Source organism: Equus caballus, chromosome 14, assembly GCF_041296265.1.
Source record: "Equus caballus isolate H_3958 breed thoroughbred chromosome 14, TB-T2T, whole genome shotgun sequence".
NCBI lineage: Eukaryota > Metazoa > Chordata > Mammalia > Perissodactyla > Equidae > Equus > Equus caballus.
Window position 1 is genome coordinate 47,391,315 of NC_091697.1, and position 18,052 is coordinate 47,409,366.

At 42.9% G+C, this 18,052-nt stretch overlaps 1 protein-coding gene across 5 annotated transcripts in view; it reads right to left on the reverse strand.

Annotated features, from left to right (window-relative positions):
* Positions 1-18,052, reverse strand: part of SH3RF2 (SH3 domain containing ring finger 2) — a 126,114-nt gene that overhangs the window by 49,850 nt on the left and 58,212 nt on the right. For all 5 annotated transcript variants that reach the window (XM_070233109.1, XM_001917882.5, XM_014730596.3 and 2 more), the window contains exon 5: positions 14,642-14,965. In XM_070233109.1, the coding sequence (XP_070089210.1) occupies positions 14,642-14,965 (324 nt within the window). The remainder of the gene's footprint in view (positions 1-14,641; positions 14,966-18,052) is intronic.

Here is an 18,052-nt window from a genome sequence, read left to right on the forward strand (position 1 = left end):
GCAATGTTGAGCCACGTGGCCAAGGTCCGTGTGCCATTAAGGAATGTCTCTGCCCCACGTCTTTTCTCTACACTACACTCCTTGTCCCCATACACCTCTTTTCTCTTTCTCTTGCCCTTCTATTTTATTTTGCTTTTCTTGTTTTCCCTTCTTGCTGAATTCTATGAGAGAGAGTGTGTGTGTGCATGTGTGTGCTTGCGTGTTGCAGGCCCTGATGGCCTTGGGTATCAATTAGCCCTGCTTCTGGCTCCCAGAGCTGCAGTCTGCTACAATGTCTGAGGTGCGGGCTGGGCCGCTCCCTCATTCCCTTGGGCTGGGCTGGGTCTCCTGAGTGGCTTACCTGCCAGGATTAATTGAGCAAAACGATGATGTCAAGTTTAACCTCTCGTTGGAGAAATGCTGAATCGAGGAAGCAAGCTGAGCAGCAGACTTAATTACTGAATCTGCTTTGGTCACCAGAAACCAGAAAGGCTTTTCCCCAGAGGACCTCAGGGAGCTTGGGCAGGGCTGGGGAGCCAACGACTGCAGGCGTCACAGTGCACCAGGAGGACTGGTGTTTTCTGGCGTGGCTTGGGTATAAAGGGAATTGGGCTGTCCGGACAGAGGAGAGGTGCACGCAGGCCCTCACCTCACCTCCTTTTTTCACCTGGCTGACTTCTGTTGCCCTTCAGGTCTCCACCTGAAGATCACTTCCTCCAGGAGGGCTTTCCTGAGCTTCCCAACCAGGTGGGCCCCCCGTCACACACTCCCTTCACTCCCTGTCCTTTGACCTCATGGCACTTTACACTCTTATAATTTTGTGATCAAGTATTTATAATACTTTGTTTAGTATTTGTCTGACCTGGTAGCCTGAAGTTTCCATGAACATAGGGACCATGTCTGTCCTGCCCACTGTGTCATCTGTGCCTGGTGCATGGGGGGCACCCAGCAATTTTTTGTTGGCTTGCTTCACTGATGGGCTGTGAAGGGGTTGGGCAACCAGAACCCACTACACTAGGTGAGGATGGGACTCACAGAAAAGGCTGAAAAGTGCATATAGAAAATGGCGGACAGACAGCCTCGCCTCTGTCTCCTCCACCCTGGTCTCTGCCTTTGTCCAAAGTCTTTTTTCCTGTAGCCATTCTTGGCTTCCCTCCCGCGGGTTCCCTTTGGGACTACAGCTGGGGAACTGGGCTGAGCAAGTACAGTTGCTCCAGGGAGCCCCTAGATACAAGCCAAAAGTCAGACTCCTTCCCTACTTCCAGGATTTTCACTGATTATCCCGGAAGCTAAGCGGTTTCGGGAAGCCTTTGCTCTCCAACGCGGGCTCCGACAGAGCATCCCTTTGGAGTGTGTGACTGGTGAATGTCATTCTCAGCAAGACCTGTTTGCACAGGCCAGTGCTTGGGTGGTGAGGATGGGGGATGGTTATAGCTTCCTGACTTGACCCAGTGTTAATAACAGAGTGAACATTTATGGAGCCATTTACCACGGCCAAAACCCAGCCATTATGTCATGTACATGCATGGCCTTGTTTTATCCTCACAGCAATCTTACGAGGTTAAAAAAAAAAAAGACCACATCAGTTCCATTTTACAGATGAAAAAACTGAGGCCCAGAGACATTATGTAACTTGCCCAATGTCCTACTGTTTAGTAAGAGGCAGAGTGAGAGTTGCATCCCAGAGTTGGCCAACCCCATAGGCCATATTTTCTCACTATACTGCTGGTGCTGAGAAACTCTTTGCTAGAAAGTTCTTTGCCTCAGAGAACTCTACCTGACACCTGCTGGAGCTGAGAGAGCTTTGCAGCAGTCAGTAAGAAAGACGGTCTCGTGTGAATGTGTGCTTGAGCAGAGGAGGAATCACAACAAGGACCATCATCAACTAAACAGTAGAAACAGCTCTTCCTGTGTTATCTACATTGGGAGTGTGCTGTCAACTCGTTAAGCAACGTCCTACTCTGCCAGGTCCATTTTATCACGGTACCTGGAAAATGAGAAAACTGGGACCTGGAGAGGCTAAATGCCTTGCCAAGGGCCACGAAGTTAATGGGTGGGAGCCCTTGGATCAGATTCTTTTAGGCCTAACTGGGGAGGTGATGGCACGTCAGGTGGTCATGAAGGCATCTGTCTTGTGCTAATAATGGCTACCACCACCTGGGACTATGTGGCCCAGAGATGAGGCATTAAATAATATGCCTATATCTGGTTCTGTCTTAAACTGGAATTAGTTTATTTATTTAATTTTGGGGTGAAGACTTTGAGTTTGTTATGGAAATACATTTTTCTGACAGTTTTCTTACATATAAAATGAGACAAGATCACCCCATATCTGTTAGTAGTTGTGAAAAATACCCCTTAGGGAATTCCGATGCGAAGGGTCATGTAGATTTTGGAAGATGTTGGTTCATTCCCTGCCTTACATCAGGGATTCTCCTCAAATGCACTAAAGATGATGTGTTCTCAAAGCTCTGTTTGGAAGAAAGAAGTTAACAGCAATGGCTACAGCTTACTGGGTTATGTCTAAGACTTGCCAAGACCCTGCATGGAAGAACTTACCCATTTTGCAGATGAGGACACTGAGGCTCAATGGGGTAAGGTACTCAGTTCAATGTCACTTGATTATTAGGCGGCAAAGCCATGGCATAAAGCTTTGTCCGACTCAAAGCCTTTTTATTCATGTTAATAAGCTGCCTTCCTCTACAGTGGAAAAGTAAAAAGCGAACCAAAACCCAACAATGGTTTCCACAGGCTCCTTCAGCATTTTCAGTATTTGATTTCTAACAATCTACTTGATGGGAGAAATTTCTTCTTATAGCTCATGAAATCCTTCACATTCTGATTTGTGTTCCTTTCCTCTTCCGAACACAGAAATACAAAATCAGTATCGAAACCCAGCTTTGGAAAAATAAAGTCATCCCTCATTTCCACATCAACTCTGAAGCCTTTCTTCTCCAGGCTGTGCAAACTTAAGCCTTTTTTTCCTGGTCTTAGCCCAGGTGCGGGAACCAGGCCTCAGGAGGGGCGGGAGGGTGAACACATGGCTGAAAGGGCCAGGACTCTGAGGCCGGGCTGAGGGCAGGGCTAAGGCTGTAAACAAGGAGACTGGCACGGGTAGGCAGGGGGAGATTAGCTCAGCTGGCAGCGGCCAGTGGAAAAAGGGGTAGCAGTTCAGTGATGGCAAACATGCCAGGCGAGAAGGCGGTGAGAAATGAGCCCTGTCTTTGAGATAGGGGAACGCCCAGGAACAAATAAGGGAGAGAGAGACAGAGAAACAGAGATAGAGAGAGGATACTGTGGTTGAGGCATGGACTTTGGATTTCCTGATATATGCTGAGGGTCTGTGATATGCAGATTTGGAGATCGCTGTGAAATAATTTAGGTAAAACTCACAGTATAGCATCTTACACATAATCAGCTCTTACAAAGTAGTGGTCAATCTTATAAAAAAAAATTCCAGCTTAAAAAAATTCAAGAGGACTGATAGATTTGGAATGTCACCATTTTGCAACCCCAAATGAATGTTCATGAATGGCACCTCAAATCATTAGGTGAAATGCTAACGGGGAAACTTATAATGGATGGAGAAGGCTGGAAACATCTGAATCTGAATCAATTTTTAATGCAAAACGAGAGGCATTCTTTTTACATGTAAAAGAATGAATTTGGACCCCTACCTCACAACATATACAAAAATTAACTCCAAATGCATCATACACCTAAACGTAAAAGTTAAAACTATAAAACTCTTAGAAGAAAATGTAGGGGTAAGTCTTTGTGAACTTGGATTAGTCAATGGTTTCTTAGATATGACACCAAAAGCACAAGCAACAAAGGAAAAAGCAGATAAATTGGACATCATCATAATTAAAACCTTTTGTGCTTCAAAGGACACCACCAAGAACGTGAAAAGGCAATCCACAGAATGGGAGAAAAATTTTTGCAAGTCATATATCTGATAATGAGCATGCATCTAGAATAGGTACAGAACTTTTAAACTCAGTAATGAGACGATAGATGACTCAATTAAAAAAATGAGCAAAGGATATGAATAGAGAGTTCTATGAAGAACACACGTCAATAAACACATGAACAGATGCTTAGCCATCAAGGAAATGCAAATCAAAGCCACAATGGATACCACTTCGTACCCACGAGGATGACTATCACAAAACGGACTGATGATAAAACAAGTGTCAGTGAAGATGTGGAGAAATTGGAACCCTCATACACTGTTGGTGAGAATGCAAAATGGAAAATCATTTTGGAAAATAGTTGGCAGTTCCTCAAACAGTTAGACGGAGAGTTACCATGAGATCTAGTAATTCCATTCAGAAGCATATACCCATATGAAAACATATGTCCACACAAAAACTTGTACACAGGGGCTGGCCCTGTGGCTGAATGGTTAAATTTTTGCACCCTGCTTTGGTGGCCTGGGGTTCATCGGTTCGGATCCTGGGTGTAGACGTAGCACCGCTCATCAAGCCATGCTGAGTGAACATCCCACATAGCGGAACTAGAAGGATCTGCAACTAGAATGTACACCTATGTACCGGGGGGCTTTGGGGAGAAGAAAAAAACACTTGTACACAACTGTTCATAGCAGCATTATTTATAATAGTCAAAAGGTAAAAAAACCCAGATGAACCCAGATGTTCAACTGATGAAAAGATAAACAAAATTTGGTAGATTCATGCAATGAAATGCTATTCAACCATGAAAGGGAATAAAGCACTGACACATGCTACAACAGATGGACCTAGAAACATTATGCTAAGTGAAAGAAGCCAGACGCAAAGGACCAAATATTGTTTGATTCCACTTACATAAAATGAGAGAATAGGCAAATCTGTAGGAACATACAATAAATTAGTATTGTCTAGGGCTGGGGTGGGGGATGGAGGGAACTAGGGCATTTAGGGGGAGATGACTAGGAGGTGCAGACTTCCTTTTTGGAATAATGAAAATATTTAAAATTATGGTGATGGATGCACAACTCTGTGAATATATTAAAAGCTGTTGAATTTTATACTTAAACAAAACAAGAAAAAAACAAAAAGGAAGTATTTAGCACTATCTATGAGGTATTCTTACCAAAATCAAGCCTAAAGCTGATTAAGCCTCTAGATCGAACTACTAGTTCACAGAGAGCACAGGGGAGAGAGGAACACACGAAACAACACTGCAAACATGCAACCGGCAATATCCAGAACGCAGACAATTCAACAAGACAAATGACTTGGCTTCTTTGACATGTACATGGCAAAGGACAAGAGAAATAAAAGGGGAACCTGTATAATAACAGAAATCTGACACACGTCAACTCAGTGCAAGGTGTTTACCTCATGTGGATGCCATTTAAACAAATCAACTGCAAAAAAACATTTATAAGGCAGATGTGGACATTTGGACACTGACTGAATATTTAATGTTTTAAAGAAATTATTTTCCATTTTCTAATGTGTAATAATGGCATCATGGTTATGTTAAACTCTTAGGAGAAAATACTTACTGAAATTTTTAAAGAGATGCCTGCATATGGATGAAATGACATGATATCTGAGCTTTGCTTTAAAAGAACCCAGTTGGGGAGCAGGATCATGACTGGAGACACAACTGAAACAAGATGGGTGATGCGTACAGGAGGGTTCATTATACTCTTCTTTTGACTTTTATATATGTTTGAAATTTTCTGTCATAAAAAAGTTCAAAAAAAGGTACAGGGTAGTGATTGAAGAGAAATCTAGTAATGGACTGCTAAGAAATTTTGACTGCTGAAATTCTTAATAACGACAACAACAATAAGTGGTACCCAAGCACTTTACGTCTTTTGATTTTCCCGACAACCTTGTGAGGTAGGGGTTATTCCTGTTTTTTGATGGAAACTGAAGCTTAGAGTGGCTACTGATTTGTCCAAAGTCTCACCATTGGGATGGGGACGAGGCATCTGGGTGTGAGGCTGGAGTGGTTTCTCCTGCACACAACACTGCTTCTCTAGATGGGCTCATGACTGTTCTTTATCCCAGGGATCTGGCAGAGCAGAAGGCAGCAGAGGCCCTCCAGACCTACCTTATGTCTTTTCTTGCTTTCAGACATCTGCCAGCGAACTCCTGCTAAGGCACTGGATGATAATTTATGAGAACAGTTTAAGGAGCTGTCTCCTCCCAGGGGATACACTCTTAAAAATTTTACAACATATTTCAAGCACCTATTAGGCCCCATAAGCACTTCGGGGCAGATAATGATGACATGGAACAGAAGGGTTTGAAGGGACAGATGTCCGTTTAATGGAGCCTTCCCATTTTTCTACCCACAAGTCTTTGGGACCTCTCTCCAGTCAGTTCAAGAGTGCTCTTGTAACTTCATTTATGAGTAGGTATTTGTTGAGTGAAACTGTAAAGATGAAAGAAGTTTATGTTGGAAGATATCAACATAAGAATATAAGCATAGGATAAACTTATTTCTGCAAATTATCTTAGATGGAGGATATTAGAGCCTTAAACATAAATTAGCACCAAGGGTATGTCCATAGGAAAAAAATTATCTTAATACTAAATAAAAACCATCTCTTATGGCAGTCCTCAGTACCACAAAGTTGGGTTGGGAGACTCCTGTGAAAGAAGAAGACAAAGGGAGAGGATTTGGATTTACAATTCAAGCTCCTAAAAATTATTTTATTTGGAATATTTTGAATAAAAGTTTGAAAGGGAGTCAGCTGTGGGACAGTGGCATAGTTGTTAGGTTTGCGTGCTGTGCTTTGGCGGCTTGGGGTTCATGGGTTCAGATCCCAGGCATGGACCTACACACCACTCATCAAACCATACTGTGGTGGCATCCCACACACAAAAAATAGAGGAAGACTGGCACAGATGCTAGCTCAGGGACCAATTTTCCTCAAACAAAACAGAAAGATTGGCAACAGATGTTAGCTCAGAGCCAATATTCCTCACCAAAAAAAAAAAAAATAAAAGAAGAGAGTCAGCCTTACATATCTCAGAATTTCCCAAGGTGCATGACAGCTCATCTTCCCAGGAGCCCAGGAAAGATGCTTGGACTTGTCGTTATCATCCTGGGATGGGATGGAGGAAGTGTGGGAAGGGAATTGCATTCCTTACACTGACTTCAGTGACCTGCCTTTTTCCTCTCTGTCTGTTCTCTTTTGTTTTCTGGGTAATTGGAAGAGGCTAGAGGGATTGGTAATTATTTTAAAAAGTCAGAAGACTCTGTCTTTGTTTTTGATTCTTGAGGCAAAACGTGTTATTAGAAAACTTTATTGGGGTTTTGGAAAGTCAACAGCAATATAAATGAGTAAAATACCATCCCTGCCCTTAAGAAGTCTTTTTTATTTTTTGTGAGGCAGATTGGCCCTGAGCTAACATCTGCTGCCAATCTTTGTCTATTTTGTGTATGGGACACTGCCACAGCATGGCTTGCTGAGTGGTGTGTAGGTCCATACCCAGGATCTGAACCCAAGAACCCCAGGCTGCTGAAGTAGAGTGTGAACTTAACCACTATGTCACCAGACTGGCACTCCCTCCTTTTTTTTTTCTTTTAATTGAGGTAACATTGGTTTATAAGACATTTTCAATCTTAGTGAGCATGGTGATAAGATATATACATGATGTTTATAGTACAAGGAAGAATGTGTTATAACTCGAGTACAGGCGTATCTCTAAGATATTGTGGGTTTGGTTGCAGACCACCACAATAAAGTGAATATTGCAATAAAGCAAGTCATATAAATTTTTTGTTTTCCTAGTGAATATAAAAGTTACGTTTATACTAGTTGTAGTCTATTAAATGTGTAATAGCATTATGTTTAAAAAACAATGTACATACCTTAATTGAAAAATACTTTATTGCTAAAAAATGCTAACCATCAACTGAGCCTTCAGTGAGTAATCTTTCTGCTGGTGGAGGGTCCCACCTCGATGTCGATGGCTGCTGACTGATCAGGGTGGTGGTGGCTGAAGGTTGGGGTGGCTGTGGCAATTTCTTAAAATAAGACAGTAATAAAGTTTGCCACATTGATTGACTTTTTATCGTAAATGATTTCTCTGTAGCATACGATGCTATTTGATAGCATTTTATGCACAGTAGAACTTTTTTCAGAATCGGAGTTAATCCTCTTGACCCTGCTGCTGTTTTATCAGCTAAGTTTATATAACATTCCAAATCCTTTGTTGTTACTTCAGCAATCTTCACAGCATCTTCACCAGGAGTGGATTCCATCTCAAGAAACCGCTTTCTTTGCTCATCCATAAGAACCAAATTCTCATTCCCTCAAGTTTTATCATGAGATGGTAGCAATTCAGTCACATCTTCAGGCTCCACTTCTAATTCTAGTTCTCTTGCTGTTTGTACCACATCTGCAGTTACTTCCTCCACTGAAGTCTTGAACCCTTCAAAGTCATCCATGAGGGTTGGAATCGACTTCTTCCAAACTCCTGTTAATGTTGGTATTTTGACTTCTTCCTATGAATCATGAATATTCTTTTTTTTTTTTTTAATTTTTCCTTTTTCTCCCAAAGCCCCCCGGTACATAGTCGTGTATTTTCAGTTGTGGGTCCCTCCAGTTGTGGCATGTGGGATGCTGCCTCAGCATGGCTTGATGAGCAGTGCCATGTCTGCGTCCAAGATTCTAACTGGTGAAACCCTGGGCCGCCGAAGCAGAGCGCGTGAACTTAACCACTTGGCCCCGGGGCCAGCCCCTGACGAATGCTCTTAATGGCATCTAGAACGGTGAATCCTTTCCAGAAGGTTTTCAATTTACTTTACCCAGATCCAACAGAGGAATCACTATCTGTGGCAGCTATATCCTTATGAAACGTATTTGTTAAATAATGAGACTTGAAAGTCAAAATTACTCCTTGATACGTGGGCTGCAGAACGGAGTTGTGTTAGCAGGCGTGAAAACAACATTAATCTCATTGCACATCTCCATCAGAGCTTTGGGTGACCAGGTGCATTGTCAATGAGCAGTAATATTTTGAAATGAATCTTTTTTTCTGAGTAGAAGGTCTCAACAGTAGGCTTAAAATATAAGCAATGTTGTAAACAGATATGCTGTCATCCAAGCTGTGTTGTTCCATTTATAGAGCACAGGCAGAACAGATTTAGCATCAGTCTTAAGGGCCTAGGATTTTCAGAACGGGAAATGAGCATTGGCTTCAACTTCAAGTCACCAGCAGCATTAGCCCCAAATGGAGAGTCAGCCTGTCTTTTGAAGCTTTGAAGCCAGGCATTGACTTCTCCTCTCTAGCTATGAAAGTCCTAGATGGCATCTTCTTCCAGTATAAGGCTGTTTCATCTACATTGAAAATCCACTGTTTGGTGTAGCCCTTTCATTAGTGATCTCAGCTAGACCTTCTGGGTAACTTGCCGCAGCTTCTACCTCAGCACCTGCTGCTTCACCTCCACTTTTCTGTTATGGAGATGGCTTCTCTCCTTAAACCTCATGAACCAACCTCTGCTAGCTTCAAACTTTTCTTCTGCAGCTTCCTCACCTCTCTCAGCCTTCAAAGAATTGAAGAGAGTTAGGGCCTTGCTCTGGATTACGCTTTGGCTTAAGGGAATGTTGTGGCTGGTTTGACCTTCTATCCAGACCACTAAAACTTTCTCCATATCAGCAATAAGGCTGTTTTGCTCTCTTGTCATTCCTGTGTTCACTGGAGTGGCACTTTTAATTTCCTTCAAAAACTTTTCCTTTGCATTCACAACTTGGCTAATTGTTTGGCATAAGAGGTCTAGTTTTTGGACTACCTTGGCTTTCAATAGGGCTTCTTCACTAAGCTTAACCATTTCTAGCTTTTGACTTAAAATTAGAGATGCCTGACTCTTCCTTTTACTTGAACACTTAGAGGCCATTGTAGGGTTATTAATCGGCCTAATTTCAATATTGCTGTGTCTCAGGGAATGGCGAGGCCCAAAGAGAGGGAGAGACACAGGGGATCAGCCGGTTGGTGGAGCAGTCAGGACGTACCACACTTATCGATTAAGTTTGCTGTCTATACGGGTGCAGCTCATGGCACCCCAAGACAATTACAACAGTAACAGCAAAGATCACTGATCACAGATCACAATAACAAATACAACAATAATGAAAAGTTTGAAATACTGTGAGAATTACCAAAATGTGACAGAGACATGAAGTGAGCAAATGCTGTTGCAAAAATGATGCTGATAGACTTGCTCGACGCAGGGCTGCCATGAACCTTCAATTTGTAAAAAATGCAGTATCTGCAAAGTGCAATAAAGCGAAGCATGATAAAACAAGATATGCCTGTATAAACAATGTGCTGTGAACATAGTGGGGAGATATTAATTCTGTGGGGTCAGGGGGGACCTGCTCGGTGGCATAGAAATTAAGTTCACTTGCTCCACCTTGGCAGCCCCAGGTTCGCTGGTTTAGATCCTGGGGGCAGACCTAAGCACCACTTATCAAGCCATGCTATGGCAGGTGTCTCACATCTAAAATAGGGGAAGATGGGCATGGATGTTAGCTTGGGGCCAATCTTCTTCAGCAAAAAAAGGAGGATTGGTGGCAGATGTTAGCTCAGGGCTAATCTTCCTCAAAAAAGAAAATTTTAAAAGGGGTAACAAGAATGGAAAATAAAGATTAATTAAAGAAAAGAATGTGCAGTGGGGGAGTGGCAAGAGCTTCCCTAAAGAAAGGATATACATACTGGGCTTTGGGTTATGGATATAACTGTGACAGGCAAATGCACCAAAAATAAATCCCAAGAGGAATAGCATTTTTTATTCAACAAACATTTGTTTATTGCCCAGAATAATGAAGGTACTCTACCTGCATTACTCTGGCAAAAGGCAATGAGGTGGCCTAGTATATAGTGTGCTTAGGACCATTGAATAGATTACTGCAACTTTTCTGTGTGTTCATGCTCGTGTGTGTGTACATATGTTCACACATCTGTATGTGTATGTGCATGTCTGTAGTGTGTAGGGAGGTCTAGGGGTGCTGGAAGGGGTGGTGTAGCTAGGTCATGGAGGGTCTAGAATGCCTTAACTTATTTAGGGGAGAGAGCACAGGTCTACCTTCAAATACTGTCTCTTTTCCAGCCTTGATACTTTGGGCAAGTTCCCCATCCTTCTGTCCCTAAATTTTCCTATTTGGTGAAATGAGTACACCAATGCCTACTCTGAATAGTTGTGAGGACAGTCATAATGTTTGTAAATCCTCTATTATGGTTCCTGGCTTTTAGTCGCCACTCAATAAACAGCAGCTATTACTGCTTCCGAGGACTGTAGGGAACCACCGGTGGCTTGGGGAAGAGAAATGGCTGAATGGATTTGGGTTTTCAAGAGATTGTAATAGAGGCCAGATTGGAAGAACGGATGGGGGTGAAGGTTTGAGGGGTGGGGCGTAGAGATTGAGCAAGGTTCTGGGAGACCAGGTAGGAGGCTGAAGCACTAGTCGAGGCAAGAGATGAGACCAAAATTAAGGCTGTGGGATGGAATGGAGAGAAGCAATAACTATTTAGTTGGCAAAATGAGCCTGCTGACTAACGGGATGTAGGAGGTGAGTGAAAGAGAGAACTCTGGAATGATGACAGGCTTTCTAGTTCCACTTACAGCAGTTCCACTAAGCTGGATCTGTGATCCGCGAGGAGGGGCAGGCTGACGTAGAGGGTTAGGGGAATTGGTAGTGGGGTAAGAGGGAGGGAGGAAGAGGGTGAGTTCTCTGAGGGGTATACTGAGGGAGCAGAACCTCTTAGGAAGCCCCATGTTGGAGAAAACAAGAACACCTCACTGTTCTGTGAGTGTGTGCGATGGAGCAAGCAGACCCCATGACCCGAGGAAGTCACTTTTAGAATCGACAGGGTGAGCCTGGCAATTGTGACTTTCCGTAAGGCATGGCTGAAGGCCTTCTTTCTGACTGTGTCCCACCCGATTGACTTTCTTTCTCCTTCTAAGGCATTCCTTCTCAGCACAGACCTAGAGGTAATCTCCAGAACACTCCCAGAGGCCAAGTGCATTGGTTCCAATCCTTCTACTTAACCTCCTCCACCAGTGCTTTTTGCAGAACCTACTCAGCACCGTCAGGTCTAATCCTGAATTGTTTTCAAGTACAGTTGTTTTTAGCCCAAAGTTCACCTTTGAGGTCATTTCCTGATGTTCTAGCCAGATGTGTCAGGTGGTTTCCCACAGGTGGGAAGACACAATGGCAACAGGAAAACAAAATTCCTTGCTCTGATTTCTCTTTATGAGAAGGTAGCAATTGGTACCCTTTGCTGTTTAAGACCTGAAAGACAGTCCAAGCCTTGTCCTTGCTACAGGAGGGGGATAGGACTATGTAACTGGGAAGGTTTCAGAGGGGTTTCAGAAAACTGACTCTTTAAGCCTCCTTTATCTATCTACCTATCTACCTGTCTATCTATCCTATTAGTTTCAATAAATGTTTGAGATTATTATTGCTGCTCTTGTTATTTTGATAGTAGAATCCCCAGTACTCACTGTGGTTACTATTACGTTGTAAGCACTCCATAGATGTTTATTGGTTGAAAGAGTTACACTGACCTGTGATCTTTCTATAGGAAACTATTTCTCCTCCGGTCTTCTCTGAGCATATGTCACCACATCTGTCCAGACATTTAAGTCAAAAGTCTGAATTCCTTCACTTATTGAGCACCCACTAGTAACCAGGCACTGTGTGGGGTGCTGGGACGAGGAAGGTAGGGGGAGCTTGATAAACTGGACCCGATCACAGCTCTCTAGGACGTTAGAGAAAGAGGAAGCAGGAGAATTTGTCATTTGTTCAACTCTCCACTCATCTTTAGCTGTAGCTCATAAATGGGACATTTTGAGTATGATTTGACATCACCCGGGCAAACAAGGAGAAATGCTTATAATCCAAAGCCATCTGAATTGAGAAAAGGCTATAAATACTGTGCAGTGGTTCCTGGGAATAGGATATACAAATGCAATCCTTTGGAATTCTCACCTTTTGTGAAAACTAGGAAGGAACACTGCTTGTTTTGAGTCCTACTAGGATTCTCTCTGTAGATGAGATAAACGACCCAGAAGAAGAATTAAAAAGGCACATGGAAAATAGCTTTCGGCTAAAACTTTTGGGAAGCCAGCTTACAGCTGAGTAAGCTAGCTTATATCCACTGACGGTGGGCTGTACTTTATATATCCATGTCTCTATATAAAGAATGGTTTCAGAAAAATTCTGTTAGTCTTTGGCTTAATTGTGAGTCATGAGGCCCCCATTTTGGAGTGTGTGTGTGTATCTGTGTGTGGGTGGAGAGAGAACTTTGGGCACAAAGCACGTATGTACTTGTAAAAAAGCATTTGGAATGTGTGTGTTGGAAGGGAATTATGTGGTATTTCATGCAAGGAGAGTGTGTACGGAGGGGAAAGTGTATCTGTGCGTATGCGTCTGTATGTCGTGCAGAGGGTGGGCAGAATCACATGAACAGTCAGCCTCTTAGAGATCCAGACAGTGGCAGAAGACATAAAGTGTTGTAGGAGGTGATTGTTTTCCTTTTAGACCTGCACACAGGTCTTTGAGGAGCCCTTGACTTTCTCCTCCTCCTTGTCTTGTTAAAAAGGGATTAGAGTCCTATTAAGCCATTTAATCCCAAGGTAGATATTCATGTTTAAAAACAAGACTTATAGCTTTAAAAAAAATAGTTCAGTGCAAGTTGAGGTTTGTCCTTTCAAGTTGCCACCTGTGTGGCTTCCAAAGAGTGTTTTCAGCAGAATACCCAACATGCAGTTCTTCTTAATTACTTTGCCTCATACCTCCAGTCCTTCATCTTTTAAAGTACTCTTCAACCTAAATAGCCACATGCTGTTAGAAGTACTTCTACTTCTGGAGTGCCACAACCGCCCCTTGGCTTATCTCCCTTCAGTTGGCAACTCAGTCACCAGGCTTAATAAGAACAGTATTAAGAGCCAATGTTCACGGGGTGCTTAGTATGTGCCAGGCATTGCGCTAAGCGCTTTACATGCAGGATTAGATGCGCCATAAGAAAACACCCAGGGGCTGGTTTTGTGGGTGTGGGACATGTGTAGTCACACAGAGCTCTGCACAGAAGGGCCCTTCACTTGGTTTAATGCTCTGCTGTTGCCATCTTGAAATTCTTAATCATTTTTGAGCAAGGGACCTGCCTTTTCATTTTTCACTGGGCCCTGCAAATTATGTAGCCAGTCCTGAAAACACCCAATGACCCATAGTTTATTTCCTTTCTTTTCCTTCCTTTCACATGACACCTAATATGTTAATAGGGGTTGGGACAGTGAATGTCAAATTATGATGCCAGAACCCTTTCTCCAAAACAAGTGCCATTATCTCGTTGGAGGGAAATTTTCTAAGGGACAGGAACAATGTCATGACTCTTAGCACGGGAAAGCAAAGTATCTGTGAGAATTTGGCAAGTTGTTTAACCCCTCTAAGCCTCAGTTTTCTCATCTGTAAAATGGGAATAACAATAAGAATACCTAACTCACAGGCTGTTTCAAGGATGAAATGAGATCACATGTATATAGCTCTGACACACAATACATCCGACGTTAGAGATTATTAATGCATTATGGGTGTTTAGCAGGTACTAAACATCCAGTATTGCTTGTGACATGGTATGGATCACTTGCCCATCTCCAAGGTGCCCTTATCCCAGGGTTTGTTCCCTACCTGCCCCACAGAGCTGGGAGGAACATCTGCTTTCTCCATGTGCTGGGTGATCACAGAGGGGTTGCTGGAACTGATAAGCACTGGGGTGCTGATCTCCACCATTTGCCGCCCCGAGGGAGAATGGACCATCCTGTTGAGAGTGTTCAAGGCCGTCGTGATGGAGAACTGCCCGGGGCCCTTCCGCCTGGATCCAGGGCCCCTTCGGAGGGTGGGCGTGTTGACTGCTTTGCCTCTGGAGGGTGAGGCCACCAGGGACAGGTTTTTTGTGCGGGATGACTGACGGCCTTTGTTCTTCTCTAAGAGGTGTCTTGCAGTGAGGTTTGGCTGAAAAGACAAAAGGTCCCATAAGAAGTTAATCTTCTGATCTAATGTGTGCAGCTAAGTCCCACCCAGGCTAGCCCGAAGTCAGTTCTGATGCCACCAACTCAGTCGTCACTCCTTGGTCTGCTTCTATCTTTTATCAATATGTCCCAGTTACTTTGCCATATCAATATATTTTTACAACTCTCTGCAAAATAGGTACTACCCTTTTACTCTCTTATTGAGGTCCAAAGGGGCTAAAAATAAGCCATGATACTCTTCCCCCGATCCTGAGCACTCGTCCTTTACCCATTTCTCCCAGCCACATTCCAGTCCTTTTCACCTAGGAGACACTCCCATCCTCCTTCTGCCACCCCTGAATCCTCCATTGGGTTGGCTGCTTGCCCTTCTTGATGCTCCTGCAGCCCCTACGCTTTCCCACCATGGCAGTTTTCACTCCACTCTGTAATCACTTACTTTCCTTTCCCCCACTGGACTGTTAGCTACCTGGGGGTAGGGACCTTATTATTCTCTGCTGTATCCCAGAGTGGATGCTCAGTGAGTGTTCGTGGAATAGTGCGTGATGAAGTTGCTCAAGTTCATATATTTACATACTGTTTGAGTCAGTATGTAAATCCATTCAGGACTCTGAATCTTTATGCTAAGACCGTCTTTTACTACTTCCTTTAAATACTTTCATCTCATCACCATTCTCTCTTGTTCTATACCTCTGAATCAGTGGTGTGCTGGTAAATCAGAAACAAAAACAAAAACAAACCCAAAACCCTGATTTGTAAAGTTTACCAATTTCTGTGGTGTAAATATCTACCAATGGTTTAACAAGTGGCTAACAAAATTCCTGAAAGTGTAACAAGCAGCTCTTGCAATGTAGTATCAGCTAGCTCTAGCACAACCACTGAGAGCACTATATTTTGAGTACCCTGCCCACCAAGGGTCTCCAGGAGCTCATTTCCTTTGGAACTCTGAAATATGCTGACAAAACAGTTTGTGTGAAAACTGTCCAGGACAATTACTTAAATTTCCATCATTATGATTGCCACCAGTTGCCCTCTCAAGCCACATGTCTCATTCTAGTTTAGAGATTCAATGATAGAGCTAAAGGAGAATTTGCCTATTTAAGAACTTTTTAATGACAATGTGCAGATTATTAAAATAGCTGAGATAGAAAATTTTAAAGAAAATGTAGTTCCTGCCTCAAGAGGGTTATAATTTTGTGAAAAAAAAATCATCAAGCAGGGGAAAGGGCATTATTAGGGCCACTTTAAAGATAAGAGAGCTGAGACCCAGAGAGGTGACTTATAAATGGCAAAGCGAGCACGTAAACAACCAAACAAGAAAACATCAAGATAGCAGTAAGTGCTCTGATGTGATAGAGAGTGGCTGGGGGAGCTGACTACTTTAGATTGGCGCATCAAGGAAGACCCACTGGAAGGTGACATTTGAGCTGAGACACAGATGACAAGAAGGAACCAGCCATGTGAAGAAAGGGGCAAGAACATGCCAGGCATAGGGATTATAAGCTAGTGGAAAGATCCTAAAGAGGAGAAAAATTCAGCCTGTTTGAGAAAAAGATGTGAAAGAAACAGAGAGAAGACTAGACTGGAGCGAGGAGCAGGTGGAAAAAGGAGACCAGAGATAGGCAGGGGCTGGATCGCAAAAGGCCTGCAAGGAGGCTTCAAGTTTATTTTAAGTGTAATAGGGAGCCTTTGGCGGGTTTTAGGTAGAGGAGTGACATAATCAGATTTATGCTTTTAAAAGCTCGTGCTCTGGTTTGACAGTTTCTCACAAAGTTAAACACATATGTCGCATCTGACCCAGCGATCCCACTCCTAGGTAATTACCCAGGAGAAATGAAAACTCAGGCTCACTCAAAAGTCAGTATGCAAACGTTTATAGCAGCTTTATTCATAGATGCCAACAAACTAGAAACAACCATGATGTCTTTCAACTGGTGAATGGATGAACAAACTCTGGCACATCTGCACAATGGAAAAAGACTCAACGCTAAAGAGGGATGAGCTACTGACACATGCAACAACGTGGATAAATCTCAAATGCATTATGCTAAGTGAAAGAAGCCAGGCTCAAAAGGCTACATCTATATGATTCCATTTCTATGACGTTCTGGAAAAGGAAAACTGCAGGAGCAAAAAACAGATCAGTGGTTGCCAGGGGTGGGAGGCAGGGAAAGAGATGACTGCAGTGAGGCAGCATGCCCTTTTACTTTTTGGGGGGTGCTGGAACTATTCTATCTCTTGATGGTGGTGTGGTTGCACACTATGCATGTGTTAAATGTATAGAACTAGACACCAAAAAGAGTAAATTTTACCATATGTAAATAAAAATAAATACATAAAAAGCTCATTCTGGTTGTTATTCAGAAGTGCCTGACTAGAAGGAGGGAGACCAATTAGGAAGTTACTAAAATTGGTTAGGCAAGCTCTGATGGCAGTCTGGACTAGGGACAATGTCTTACGTTCCCCAGAGCACCTATCTCTCTGTTGTTCACCCAGGAAGAGGACAATATACACCCTGTGAGTTGAATGAGTAAAGTTCTTTATGGTTATTCACAGCTACAAGGAAATAAGTTAATTTCTTTCTGCCTCTACCTAATTGTTCTGTCCCCAGGTGAGTGACTCCATCAGCATTTCCATCAGTAACATTGACAAAGGGCCTCGTGTGACTCTCGGTCTGCTCTGTCCTCTGCCAACGTGATTAATAGCTCAGTCGGGGAAGTTCTGCAGATCTTTTAAATTTGCACCCACTCATTTAAAACAATATCCTTGAGGTTCATTGGGCTGAGCAAGGTTCATATAACCCAGGCAGGCCCCGCTGGAGGAGTCCTGACAAGAATGGGCGTAAACTCAGTGTTTGTTTTACCACCTTTTATCCAGGTGCAATTTAACAAATCAAATGACACATTAACAAGAAAAATCCTGTTTATGCCAAAAAAACCACGTCACTCTCATAAGAAAGCTTTCCTTCCTTCCAATTGTTTTGCACGGCACTGGTAATTCAAAACTTATTTAAAGAGTTCTCAGCAAGTGCTAGTCTTAATGGAATGACTGGAGTCAAAATTTAAGTACTACT